Below are 15,133 nucleotides of genomic sequence, written 5' to 3' on the forward strand. Positions count from 1 at the left end.
GCAGTTTCAAGGTCTTCATTGCCTTCCTAACAATTTGCAAAACCCATTTTATTGCGTTTTTAGATTCCTTAAGTTGAAATACCACTGTGTGCTGTAATTAAGCTAAGTGACATGCCAGCTGTAAAGACAAGGGTTGTGAATGATTACATTCAGCTCATGTAATCATCCAGTATGGGTGGGGGAGAACATTTGGAACAGCTGCCAATCTGCCAGACTTATACTCAATGCCAGAGTAGAAGGAAAACTGGAATCTGCAATCACCCTTTTAAGGCTAGCAAATTACCTGGCCTGTATGAAATGACTTGGGGTTATCCAGTGTGGGGTGAGCTATGTATCAGAAACCCCTGGGGAAGATTGATTTATATTTATTTAGGTGCTTGTGAATTGAACCAAGGGCCCCATTCAGGCGAAGCACCTCTCCTACTACTGGTTTATACCCCCAGAGAACTTTTTAAGTCCAGTAACTTCCCCTCTCTGAAATGGATTAATCTGGTCTAGGGGGAACCACATGTCTTGAGAACTGCTCACCTAATTCTGAGCTTAGAGATCAGGAAAACCTGCCCAGTCCAAAATAGACATTTTTAACAACTTGGTCTTCAGGAACATCACTTTTGCACTTGGAAACTTTTTCATCAGTGTTGCTTTTTTAAATCCATCTGGGAACTGAAACTCGTTCAACTACTTTATGAAACAGATAACCCCTGATCTCAATCCCTCAAAAGTTCCTTCTCCCAAAGTTCTTGTTTTCTTTCTTCCTCTTTTTTTTTTTTTTTTTTTTTTTTTTTTTTTTGTAGTTGTAGAAGGATAGTATGCCTTTTTTTATTTTTATTTTTTTATTTTTTTAGTGCGGTGCCAAGGATCAAACCCAGTGCGTCACACATGCTAGGTGAGTGCTCTGCCACTGAGTTGCAGCCCCAGCCCCAGTTCTTGTTTTATTTCAGGGGACTCCATTCTTGAAGCCCTTCCTTTTCCTCTTCCTTTCCATGCACTCAGCTGCCATGTCCCAGCTCTCTGCTGTTTTTGTCATCTGCTTCTTTGTCCTTTCATTTTTCTTTTTCTGATTTATTGAGATACTTCTTTGTCCTTTTCCTTCTAGTCAGTCATCCTTTTAGATGCACTTGAAGGCCAGACCACCTTATGAGCCTCCCAACAGCTCTCTGACCTTGGATCTCTCCCCCTTACCAATCAGCATTCCACCCACTATCCAGACTCATCTTCCTAACACTAAATAAAGTCTCTCCCATTCCAAACCCTTCAGTGGTTTCCCACGTCCCACTGAATTAGGTAGTCACATCCCAGAATAACATTTTAGATCCTCCACAATATTAACTCATGTAGCAAACATTTACTGAATTCCTATTACATCCCAGTTACTAGGTTAAAAGAAATAAAAGATGTAAAAGCATGATACATTGCAGTAGAGAGATAGCCACACAAACAAGTAGCTATCACAAGGAGCGCAATAATGGCAATAGAAACAGAGGGTCCCTGGGTCTCCTAAACCATCTTTCCATCTTTATCACCTAATTTTTCTTCCTAATTTGACTAAGTTGGACTGGATCTTAGGTCTTTATCACATTGAGGGTTGTTTGTAATTTATTTTAGGTCCATATACCAGTCCACACTTAATATCCACTTTTTAAAATCCCATTTATACCTTCCTGTGACCACCTCCTCCAAAGAAGTGGACTTCAGTCATCAGCTGGGTATGATGGTGCTTGCTTCTGTACTGGCACTCCTAGCTGAAGCTAGTCATATGTGGACCTGCCCACTGTATGCTCCACAGAAGGAGGAACTGCTGCAGGCCTCCTTTGTCTTCCATAAGCATTCAGCAAAAGCAGACAGTTGCTCTACATAGCCCTTTGGGTCAGCAGACAGCAGGTGGGTGGGGCTGGGAAGGTAGCCAGACATTCTGCCTTCTTATTGGCTAGCCAGAGCTGTTAAGAGTCCCCAGGTAGGACCTGCTCCATAATTTGGCAAGCCCAGTGCAAAATTAAAATTCAGGGCTTCTTGTTTATAAATTATTCAGAATTTCAAGAATTTAATAGAACATTAAGCCAAGTGCAGAGCCCTTTTATGTGTGAGTCCCTGAGTGACTTCACAGATTGCCTGCCCAAGAAGCTGGCCCTGTCTCTAGGAGCAAAGGTGCTGGCACCAAAATGTCCCTTAGAAAGACAAAAAAATTCTGATTTTACCTTATTAATAGAATTTCTTTTCATCAGTTCAGGATGCTTGACTGACTGAAACTAGTGATGAGGGAGGAAAGAGGAGAGATGTAGTGCTTTTGGGAGGTTCCATTTCAGCAAGTCTTACATCTTTTGCTTAGGCTAAGCTGTGTTCTATGGCAACTTTATAGCATTAAATACTTTGGATAATTAAGGTCTTTTGCTTGAGGAGTTCAGGGTTCAAGTATCCTAGATTCTCCAACATCCTTGAGACCAGACATTCATTTCATTGGAAATTCATAGGCAAACCTGGATCACCACTGTGAAGCAGGTGCTTGTCTTCAGACCTTACTTCTAGCCCTCCCCATACGTCCCTTGCAAAGCTCTCACCAGGGACCTAATTCAGAAAGAGCAATGAGGCAAAAATCTTGAATCATACTCCTGGAAAGGGCAGAGAATGAACTGGCATACAAGGTAAGATGTTATACCTAGGGCCTTGTGACGTTTAATCTGGATTGTCAAGTTGATTGGATTTAGAGATGCCTAGGAAACACCTAGGATTAAGAGACTTCCGCATGTATCTGTGAGGGTGTTTCCAAAGATGACTGACATGTGGAATAGAAAATTGAGGGGGCAGACCCACCCTGAAGTAGGCAGCACTGTCTAGTAGGCTGGGGCCCCCAATGGAACAAAAAACAGAAAGAAGCTGCAGCAGATGCAAGCTCAATTCTTGAGAAACCCAGTTGTTCTTGAGTGGGTGTCTATTGCTACTACCAGCACCTGTGGACATCAGACTCCACCTCCTTCAGTCTTCCAACATAGATTCTCACCAGCAATTCTCCAGGAATTTCCAGGCCTTCAGCCTCAAACTAGGGCTACATCATTGGTCCCTTTTATTCTGAGGCTTCCAGCTTCTTGGGCCGAGCAAATACTGGTTTCTCTGGCTCTCCAGCCTGCAGATGGGCCATCTGCAGTAGGACTGTCCAGTCTCTGAACATGTAAGTGAGGTTAATAAATACTCTATTATAATGAGGCAGGAAGATTGTGAGTCCAAAGCCGGGCTCAGCAACAGCAACAGTGAGGTGCTAAGCAACTGTCTCTAAATAAAATATAAAATAGGGCAGGGGATGTGGCTCAGTGGTTGAATGACCCTGAGTTCAATCCCTAGTAACAAAATAAATAAATAAATACCCTATTTGATTTACACATATGTACACACCTTGTTGGTTCTGTCCCTCTAGTGAATCCTAACTAATATAGCTAGTCTTGTGCTGGGCAGAGATGGAGGTGCCATTGTACCCCAGAATAGGCTGGCTGTCTTGGGCTTTGGGTTCCCAGCCCAAGAATTTCTCAGAAGCTCCTGACATATTTTCCTTAGTAAGAAGTGATCAGAAGAACTATCTTCCCACCTCCCATTCCCATTCTCTCTCTGGATCAGGCTCTTTGTGCTAGCATTGAACATGACAATTTATTTTATTCATGTATACATGAGGGGAAGGCATATAATTTCTGCAAGTCAGTGGAAGAAACATCTATGGGTAGGGCACTTTCACCTCACCTCTGTCTTTGCCAGAAAGAATGAGCTGGGTTGAAACAGGAAGTAGCAAGATGATGTTGGAGCACTAAGGTGGTGGGTATTTGGACTGGCTGGAGCGGGAGGAGGTCTGATCTTGCACAGGTAGCAACTGCTCCAGTTCCCCCACTCAGGAGTTATCCGTCATGCTCATCCCTGCTCCTGACTCATCTTTAGAAATGAAGACCAACTGGCATAGGTCTGTTGATGGGCTGAGGGCTTTAGACTCCTGGAGATCATGAGTCCTCTGAAACACTAGTCCCCCAAGTTGCTTTACTTGGGGGAGTGTTCTGGATGAAGGTGAGAACCCAGAGGAGAGCCACTGCCGAGGCAACTGGTATGCTAACTGGGGCAGCACCAATCACCAGGGAAGTCATGGTCCTACAATACTGTAAGCTCACTGGGCGGGTACAAAAGCAAGGCTATTGGCCTTGGTGGTGCTAATGGGAAGTATTTATCACACCAGGATTGCTATAGGAGGAAATGGAACTTTTGGTTGGTTCTGTAGACATTATATACATTGTGGGAAGAGACAAATAATTTCCTGGTGTAAGAGGTAGGAAAAGAAAAAATGGTAGAAATCCAGTCTGATTCTGGAAGAAAAAAAAAAATAGATGTTTCTTAGATTTTCTTTCATAATGGCTGCCAGAATGTTAAAGTCAATTAACTCATCGTCACCATTCCTACCTAGTGGATCAGGAGGTGCTTAGATGTTTCACATTCACAATCACCAGAAACTCCTTTCACCTATACAGCATTCATTTTCCTTCAGCCTTACTACCCCAAACATTCATATGGACCATTTAAGAGCAGCCAGGTTGACTGACTGCAGATAGTATGTGATAGTGGTTAAGAAGCTGTGTGCAGCTGGGCACAGTGGTACATGCCTATAATCCCAGCAGCTCAGGAGGCTGAGGCAGGAGGATGGAGAGTTCAAAGCCAGCCTCAGCAAAAGTGAGACCCTAAGCAACTCAGTGAGACCCTGTCTCTAAATAAAATATAAAATAGGGCTGGGAATGTGGCTCAGTGGCCCAGTGCCCCTGAGTTCACTGGGTACCCCCCACACAAAAAAAGTAATTGTTTGCAGCCGGGCATGGTAGCACATGTGTGTAATCACAGTGGCTTAGGAGACTGAGACAGGAGGATTGGAAGTTTGAGGCCAGCCTCAGCAACTTAGCAAGTTCCTAAGCAACTCGGTGAAACCCTGTCTCAAAAAATAAAAAGGGTTTGGGAGTGTTGCTCAGTGGTTAAGCACTCCTGGGTTCAATCCCTGGTACCAAAAAAAAAAAAAAAAGCTGTGTGCCCATGGATAAATTACTTAACCTCTATAAGCTTTGGTTTCCCCATTTGAAAAAAGGGAATAACAATGCCTTGAGGACTGAGATAATTGTGCAAAGCTTTTAGGACACCAAATGTAAATGTGTCTTGGTTCAATTCATGCAAGGCTCAGCAGCAGCAGGACAATATCATCATCACCACCACTACCACCACCACCACCACCATCATTGAAGCTACCCTCTTTACCAAGACTGAGTTACCCTCAAAATCTTACAAAATTGGTTATTTAACCCTTAGAGTTCAACTGTTATACAGATCTGCATCCTAGGCTCAGGGACCAACCACTGTAAAAGTGGATCCAAAAAACGGATAATGAGATCATAGTGACTTCAGCAGAACAATGGAAAAATTTTCTCAGGATGCCATTCCTTAAATGAGTCAGGACAGACTCTTAAGTTTGAGGTGGAGTAATAAAGAGGAGGAAACACTGGGTGATTTGTTCAGAGTCCTTCACTCGCATGAGGTTGGGCAGATCATGTAACATTCTCAAACCTTCATTTCTTCATTTGCAAATTGGGGATCAGGTAATAACCTCTACTTTGTCAATCTCACAGCATTAAACAGAAGATTCCCTGAACTATGGTATGTAAACTTGGTGTTTTGTTTGTTTGTTTGTGGCATTTTACTTTATTTTTTTATTTATTTTTATTTGTAACTTTTTTTTACTTTTATTTATTCTCTTCATTATCTTTTTGGACAGTGATAAATATTTAAATTTTTTTTCTTACATATATATAGGATAATAATGTCTGTCTCAATCTACCATCCTTTCCATCCCCACCCCTCCCCTCAGTCCCCTCTGTACAATTCAAAATTCCCTCATTCTTCCCTACCCAACCCCTGCTATGGATCAGCATCCACTTATCAGAGAAAACATTCAGCCTTTGATTTCTTGGGATTGGCTTATTAAACTTGTTATTTGGAAGGTCTGTTATTACTACACTCAAGAAAACCCTAATCCACCACATGGACTCTCTGCTGCCCTTTCCTTCTTTCATTCAACCATCATTTATTATGCAGAAGTCCTTTTCTCAAGCTTCATCCTGATCCATTTATAAATCAATGTATACCCAAGATACTTGTTCAAAAGACAAATTCCCAGGGCCATATTCCAGACCTCTTGTCAGAATTTTCAGGTGCCTGGTCTGGAAATTCTAGGTATAACAACGGTCCCCACATAATTCTGGTCATGTGGGAAGTTTGGAAAAGAAAAGACCTGGCATGGTAAAAGGACTATCGGAGGAGCTTCATTCAAATGCAGATTCCTGGGCCTGTCACTTATGACCTCCATATTCAGAATTTTGAAGAGTAGGTCCAGTGTTGTGCATTTTTACAAATACTGGAGGTGAAGACTGTTTACTTGCAGGCCCCCCTGCAGTGTGAGCTCTTGGTCACCAGGGGGCCAAGTCAGTGTCTGGTGACAGTCTGTTTTAGGTTACAGAGGGAGAGGACTCAAATGCATAGCCTACTTCTATAGACAGCCAAGTAGCACCATCCCTTTCCTCAGGCAACACTACTTTATAGAGTTCTCCTGTGATTATATATAGGGCCTTCCTTCAGAATCTAGACTAAAGTTCTGACAGGAAGCCTCTCACCATCTCCTCCATCTTTTCATACAATGGAATCAAGCAGTCTCCACGGTCCTATTTTTCTGTCTCCTGCCATTCCAAGGTTAGCAGTTAGACCAAGTGATCTGGGCTAGAGCCAGGCTGGCACAACTCGAAGGATGTGAAAATCAATTCCTCGAGGTTGGTACGGTTCTTTCTTTCTGGGACCTGAGTTTATGACCGTCATAAGTGACAGGCAAAGCAAAGTGCACTTTGTGGTGGGGACAGTTCTGTCTTATCAGAAATATATAAAGCAAGGGGCTCACATTTTGACTCAGGCAAGTCCTGATTGTTTATTTACCTGTATGTCTTTATCAATCCATCTAGCCTCCTACATACTCAACATTTCAGAAAAATTGAGAGAGTATGCCTGCTAACACACCAACACATGCCAGGAATATAGGCAGCCTACCTAGTTCCTTTCACATCCTTTTTGGCCAGAGATCAGGCAGTGGCTGTATGCTTCCTGCTCCTGTATATGTGGGTCCCTCATAGCACCCGTATGGCTTCTGCCAGGTCTTGGATCCAGTCGGGCAGGAGTGGCAACCACCAGAAGGTCCTTCAGAGAATAGTCATGGCTGTGAGGACTCTGCAGGAGGAGGAGGGAGGGCACATCCAGCTGTCCCTTCTCACTAGGGCTGTGGCTATAGGAGAAGCACTTCCTTGGCAGGAAGGAGTTTTCTGGAAAGACAAAGTCAATGGCATCATCAGTTTGTGCTGCTGGATTCAGCACTAATTCCTGGCAAAACGCACCTCCAACTTGGGCCAAAAAACTGACTAAAACTGACTGAAGCTCTTGGAACCAGAATCACTTGTGGCAACTCTCCTCCAAATCATTCCTCTTCCCTCTAATTGGGACAAGATCATCTGAACAAGAATCAGGAAGTGTTGAAGAGGCTCCTCAGACTCAACATTCTATTTGATCCTTTTGTCTTCTCAGTCAGACAAGAGATTTCCTAAGAGCACCAACAGATGGGTTTCCCTGAAGGCAGGGTCTAGAACCCTTCCTCATGACTGCGGATCCCAAAAAGTTAGACCTGGTTCTGTTCGTTTCTCTCTTCCCTAATACTATAGTTTGGATGATAAATGTGCCCCCAAAGGCCCATGTGTTAAAGACTTGGTCCTCAGGTGCTGCTATTGGGAGGTGGTAGAATCTTTAGGTGGTGGGGCCTAGTGGAAGATCCTTAGCGCACTGAGAGCATGCCCTTGAAGGGGACTGTACAACTTTAGCCCCTGTTCTTCCTCTTGCATTCTAGCCATGAGGTAAGCAGTTTTGCTCCACCATGTGCTCTCCACCATTGCCAACCAGTGCCCATACCAGAAGTCTAAAAGAAATGGGTCTGCCTGATCACAGACTGGAACCTTTAAAACTGTGAGACAAAATAAAGCTTTTCTCTTTATAAGTTAATGATTTCAGGTATTTTGTTATAGTAATGGAAAGCTGATTAACACACCTAAGCTCCTGACATAACCCTGTATACATTGGCATTCACCTGACAGGTCACTCAGCACCTGCTTCCGGTTGCAGTAAGCTGGGAACAAGGAGAGCTTCCCTCTCAACCGAACCTTGGTCAATAACTCTGACACCAGATGCTGCTCCTTCATGTCTTTCTTTAGCAAAGCCCAGCTTGGGTTCAAACTCCGTGAGAAGCTCCAGGATTTTGCAGGCACAGAAGGTTTTGATATGTTTTCCTGGATGAACTTTGGAGGGATCTGCTGCTGTTTATATTTAAAGGATACAATCCTGACAATTTCTGGGCTACTGCATTCAGAACTGGTGGTCAGTGTCAGGCTTGGTAGAGACTCCGGAGAGGTTGAGCCCCAAGTGGTAGATTCAGGGGAAGTTTCTACTGAGGTTAAGGGCTGAAAGAGAAAACAGTCTAAATCGAAATTGTAGAAAGCAAAGGGCTCCTTCCTATCCTATTCTTGAATGAAACAAATAGTAATGGTTAAAATGGTTAATTAAGAGTGAAATTCAGCAGCAGCAAGAAAGATTTAGGTTAGAATAGTTTCGTAACCATGAACTGGTTAAACACTAGGGCAGAAGATAAAATGGTGAGGAAAACCTACAGCTTCCTCTAGAGATCTTTAAAAATAAGAAATTGTAAATCAGAAAAATAGGTGTTATTTTACAGTTATCAGACTTGCAAAAATTAGAAAGCTGAATAATACCACTATTGGTGGGGATGTGGATGCATAGGCACTCTCTGCTGCCAAGAATATAAACTGATATTATCATTTTACACCATTTAGAAATAACTGGCATAATGAAATACAAATATCCTGTTGCCTAGCAATTCCGCTGCTGGGTGTATACACTAAATAAGTTACTATTTTTAAATTATGAATATCTCTTTTAAAATTATGTACACCAATGTTCCTAGCAGCATTTTTCACCAAAAGGTGAAAGCAGTTCAAATGTGTTCCAAGAGATGAATGAATAAACAAAATATAGTATATACATAGAATGAAGTCTTATTTAGTTTCAAAGAGAATTCTGATGTATCACAATGTCAATCGACCTTCAAAAGATAATGGTAGGTGAAATAATCTAGACATAAAAGTACAAATATTGTATAATTCCACTTATATAAGGTAGCTAGAGTAGTCATATTTATACAAACAGAAAGTAAAATAGACGTTACCAAGGGCTGGGGGAAGGGAAGAATGGAGAGCTATATTTAATGGGTACAGAGTTTCTGTTTAGGGTGACAAAAAAGTTCTAAAAATGTATAGTAGTGATAGTTGCACAAATTAGTGACTATCCTTAATGCCATGGAATTGTACAATTATAGTGCTTAAAATGGTAAATTTTTTTGTTTTGTTTTGTTTTGTGCTTGAGATTGAACCCGTAGGCGCTTTACCACTGAGGTATATCCCCAGCTCTTTTTATGTTTTATTTTGAGACAGAGTCTCACTGAGTTGCTAATGCTGGCCTCAAACTTTTGATTCTCCTACCTCAGTCTCCCAGGTAGCTGGATTATAAGCATACACCACTGTACCTGGTGCAAAGTAGTAAATTTTATGTTATATGTTTTATCAGAATTTTAAAAATAGAGGAATATTCACTTCAGTGTTATTTACAGTGGGACAGAACTGAAGGCAACCTGCACATCCTTACTTTGGAAAATTGGTATGAAGAAATAAATGGATGGTTGGAAATTATTCTTGCAGAGGGGCGAGCAAAGGGACCTGCACTTATTTGCAGCTTTGCAGCCTTTGTCCAAGGATACCACATGGCTTGGGCAACAGAGCCACAACAGAGAAGCCAGAAAAATGGGGTAAATTGTGAAAAGGGGAAATCTCTCATGTGCAATTTGACAGACTGATAAACTATACATGCTGAGAGCCAGGGGCAATGAGGGGGAAAGGACTCCAGAAGATTCAATAAATAAGCAGCTCTGGAGACTGAAATAATTAAAGAGATTCCAATTGCTGCTTACCACAGTAGATTAATAATTTGGGATTTAGAGGAATAAATAGAATCCAGAGACCCTACAATTAGTCACAGCATCATGTATTCATATTCATAATGCCCAGCATCCAAACATAAAACTGCCAGAAATGCCAAGAAATAAAAAAAATATAATCCACACTCAAGAGAAAAAGTAGTTAGTACAAATTGGCTCTGAAATGACCCAAATGTTGGTTCATAAGTATACAATGACTTTAAAGCAGGCATTATAAATATGATCAAAGAATTAAAGGAACATATGCATGAGAATTTTTTTAAGTTGTGAATCTAAGCATAGAAACCAAAACTATAAAAAGAATTTGTATTATGAATAATTATAATGTACCAATTAAAAATAATTTATAATAATGGTGCATATCTGTGATCCCAGCTACTTGAGGTTGGAGCAGGAGAATCACAAGTTCAAGACCAGCTTGGACAACTTAGGGAGATCTTATCTCAAAATAAGAAGAACTGGGGGCATAGCTCAGTGGTAGAGTGTTCCTGGATTTAATCCCCAATATTGAAAAGAAAAAGTTATCCAATCTAAAGAACAAATGAGAAACAAGACTGAAGAAAAATAAATAGAACCCAAGAAGTCTGTTTATGTGATTTAATATACATGTTCTTTTTTTTAATGTACATATTCTTAAAAGTCCCCAAAGGATAAGAGAAACAAAATAAGGCAGAAAAGATATTTGAATAATAGTCATAAACTTTTCAAATTTGATGAAAGACCATGAACTTAGAAAACCAACAAACTCAATAATACCAGATAGAAGAAATACAAATAAAAACCACACGTAGACACAACAAAAAGCTAAAATTCACAGATAATGACATATTACATAGAGGGCATTATTATGAATACAGTTGATTTCTCATTTTATTTTATATTTATTTTTATTTCTTGGTACTGAGGATTGAACTTAGAGGCACCTTACCACTGAGCTGCATCCCAGTCCTTTTCATTTTTTATTTTGAGACAGGGTCTTCCTGAATTGCCCAGGCTGACCTTGAACTTGCCACCATGTCCAGCTGACTTTTAATGTTTAAAGAAACCAGAAGATAATGGAACAACATCTTTCAAATGTTGAAAAAAAAAAAAAAAAAAAAAAAAGAGCCTAGAAATCTAGGTTTCCCCAAAAAATTCTTCAAAATGAAGTCTAAATAAAGACATTTAGATACACAGAAATAGAAAATTCTTCACCTGCAGGTAAATGTGCACTACAATAAATAATGAAGGGAGATTTTTAGACTAAAAAATAACTTTAAAATATACATCCTTTTAAAATACTATAACCTTTTAAAGCAACAATTTTAACACTGTATTGTGGGATTTGTAATGTATGAAAACAAAATATTGCTTTCTATATTTAAAATTAAGTACAACATTAAGTACATTTTGATAAGGAAAAGATGCATATTGAAATCCATAGAACAGTCACTGAAAAGAGGCAAAAAGTTACAGCTAAAAGGGAAATCAAGAGTTAAGACTAATATTAAATTTTCAATTTAACCCAAAAGAAGGCAGAAAGGGAGGAATGCAGGGGAAAAGCAAAAATAGAAAAAATGAATAGAAAACTAATAACAAAATTTCAACCCTGAGCTCAATCATATTAGTGATATAAAATGAAAATGGAATTAAAATTCCAATTAAAAAGGTAGAGCTTGTTACACAGAAAGCAAGACTTACTTATACCTGTCTAAAGAAAGAGCCTTTAAATACCCAGTAACTTCAGAATATACATTTTTTTTCCCAAGAGCTCATGAAACATTCACTAAGACAAATTGCTGGACCATAAAGCAAGCCTTTTTGTGTGTGTGTGCCTGATGCTAGGGATAAAACTCAAGCCTCGCATGTGCTAGGCACGTGCTTTATTACTGAGCTATACCCCTAGCCCTATTTTTTGTTTCTTTAGGCTCAGATGCAGTTCAGCGGTAAAGCGCTTACCTACCATGTCTAAGGCCCTTGGTTAAATCCCAGCACCACATTAAAAAAAAAAAAAAAAAAAAAACATGTGCATACCACCAAAGAACTAGACTCCTCTTTTTATTTGATAGTGACCATCTTAACAAACAGATATGAAGTGATGAAGTGATATTTTGTGGTTTTGATTTGCATTTCCCTGATGATTAGTGGTGTTGATATGTTTTCACATTTCATGTCTATTGACCATTGATATATCTTCTCTCTAGAGAAATGTTCATTCAAGTCCTCTGCACCTCCCCTACCACCCCAGGGCTGGGGAGAGAATGCAGGGCCTAGCACATACTCTGCAAGCACTCTACCACTGACCTGCACCCCCACTCCTGCCCATTTTTCAATTCAGCCATTTTTTTGTTGTTGAATTTTAGGAGTTCTTCATATATTTTGAATATTAACTCTGACTGTTTGCATACCCCCAAATTCATACCTGAAAATCCTCACCCCAAAGGTGATGGTATTAAGAACTGGAGTCTTTGGGAGATGATCAAGTGATGACAGCAGAGCCCCAATGAATACTGCCTTTAAAAATGAATCCAAGAGAACTAGCTAGCTCTTTCAACCACAGGAGGACACAATGAAAACATACCTTCTATAAAGAATGGGCCCTTGACATTACAATACCAGACCTGAAACTATACTACAAAGCAATAGTAACAAAAACAGCATGGGATTGGCACCAAAACAGACGTGTAGACCAATGGTACAAAATAGAGAAGACACAGAGAAAACCCCACATAAATATGGTTATCTCATACTAGACAAAGGTGCCAAAAACATACATTGGAGAAAACATAGCCTATTCAACAAATGGTGCTGGGAAAACTAGAAATCCATATGTAACAAAATGAAATTAAACCTCTATCTCTCACCCAGCACAAAAATCAACTCAAAGTGGATCAAAGACAGACTCTGAAACACAGACCCTGCACCTAATAGAAGGAAAAATAGGCCCAAATCTTCATCATGTCAGCTTAGGACCTGACTTCCTTAACAAGACTCCTAAAGCACAAGAAGTAAAATTAAGAATCAATAAATGGGATGGATTCAAACTAAAAATCTTTTTTTCAGCAAAGGAAACAATCAATATTGTGAAGAGAGAGCCTACAGAATGGGAGAAAATCTTTACCATACTCACCTCAGTAGAGCACTAATCTCCAGGATATATAAAGAATTCAAAAACCTTAACACCAAAAAAACAAATAACCCAAAGAATAATTGGGTTAAGGAACTGAATAAACACTTCACAGAAGAAGAAATACAATCAATCAACAAACATGAAAAAATGTTCATCATCTCTAGCAATTATAGAAATGCAAATCGAAACTACTCTAAGATTTCATCTCACTCCACTCAGAATGGCAATCAAGAATACAAGCAATAATAACTGTTGGTGAGGATGTTGGGGAAAAGATATGCTCATACATTGCTGGTGGGAATGCAAATTGGTGCAAATATTATGGAAAGCGGTGTGGAGATTCCTAAGAAAACTTGGAATGGAACCACCATTTGACCCAGCTATCCCATGCCTCAGTTTATACTTAAAAGACTTAAAATCAGCATACTATAGTGACACAGCCACATCAATGTTTATAGCAGCTCAATTCAAAATAGCAAAACTATGGAACCAACCTAGATGCTTTCAACAGATGAATGGATAAAGAAAATGTGGTGTACACACACACACACACACACACACACACACACACACATGTATATACACAATGGAATATTACTCAACCTTAAAGAATTAAATTATGGCATTTTCAGGTAAATGGATGGAACTAGAGAATATCATGCTAAGTGAAATAAGCCAAACCCCCAAAACCAAAGGTTGAATGTTTTCTCTGATAAGCAGATGCTCATCCATAGTGGGGGGTGGGTAGGGAAGAATGAAGGAACTTTGGATTATGCAGAGGGGAATGAGGGGAGGGGCAAGTGGTGGGGATGCGAAGGATGATAAAATGAGACAAACACAATTACTCTATATAAATGTATGATTACACTACAGGTGTGACTCAGCACCATGTACAACCAGAAGAATGAGAAGTTATGCTCTATTTGTGTACAATGTGGCAAAATGCATTCTACTGTCCTGTATAATCAATTAGAACAAATAAAAAAATTTTTTTAAAAAGAGCGTGCCCATGAAAGACATCAAATATGCCTGCACCTTTATCTTTGGGTTTCCCAGCTTCCAGAACTCTGAGAAAAAAAAATTTCTGTTGTTTATAAGCTACTCAGTCTAATGTGTTTTGTTCCAGCAGCCCAAACAGACTAAAACAAACCCCTTATCAGATATATGGTTTGCAAATATTTTCTCCCATTTAATAGGCTGCCTTTTCTTTCTGTTGATTGTTGTCTTTGCTGTACAGAAGGTTTAAGTTTGATGTAGTCTTATTTGTCTAATTTTGCTTTTGTTTCTTTGGGCTTTTGTTGTTGTACCCAAGAAATCATTGCCAAATCCAGCATTGTAATGCTCCAAGACATATTCTCTTAAAAGTGCTTTTCAAACTAGGGTTATAAACCAATTTGTAGGTCATGAAATTAATTTAGTGGATTATAATTGGTATTTTTTAAAAAGAATAGAATAAAAAAGAACAGAAAATATCTAATGAGTCACACCACACCATATGTAGTATTGCTAAACACTGTTTTGAAAACTTTTTTTCCCTGTGTGTATATATGATGGGTTGTAAAATAAAATAGATTTCTTACTGTGGGTTATAGTTAAAATTTTTGAAAAATATTGAACTACTTTCTACTGCTCTTGGACCAAACAAAGTCCCAACAGTGCTATCTGTCTATGTTCCAGTAGTTATGGTCAAGTCATTACATGGCCCTCAGTCACCCTTAGTGTAATTAAACACAAGGGGACCTAAACTAGAGTGGTAGGGACCACATCATGTGGCAATTTTATTTCTGCAAAAAATAGAAAAGCAACTGCTATATTAAATTAATATTTTTATTTGAATTATATTGATGCTGTAATTTCAGCTTTGTTCTGTT

The 15,133-nt window shown here is 39.6% G+C and overlaps 1 protein-coding gene across 1 annotated transcript in view; it reads right to left on the reverse strand.

The window, feature by feature from the left end:
• Positions 1–3,414: 3,414 nt before the first annotated feature.
• Positions 3,415–15,133, reverse strand: part of LOC306657843 (tubulin polyglutamylase TTLL6-like) — a 36,735-nt gene continuing 25,016 nt past the window's right edge. The window contains exons 14-16 of the mRNA XM_079134278.1: positions 8,177–8,546; positions 7,096–7,364; positions 3,415–4,331 (exon numbers count right to left, since the gene is read on the reverse strand). Of these exons, the coding sequence (XP_078990404.1) occupies positions 7,096–7,364; positions 8,177–8,546 (639 nt within the window). The 3' untranslated portion in view covers positions 3,415–4,331. The remainder of the gene's footprint in view (positions 4,332–7,095; positions 7,365–8,176; positions 8,547–15,133) is intronic.

The sequence above is a fragment of the Sciurus vulgaris genome (genome assembly GCF_902686455.1).
Source record: "Sciurus vulgaris genome assembly, chromosome: 3".
NCBI classification, from domain to species: domain Eukaryota; kingdom Metazoa; phylum Chordata; class Mammalia; order Rodentia; family Sciuridae; genus Sciurus; species Sciurus vulgaris.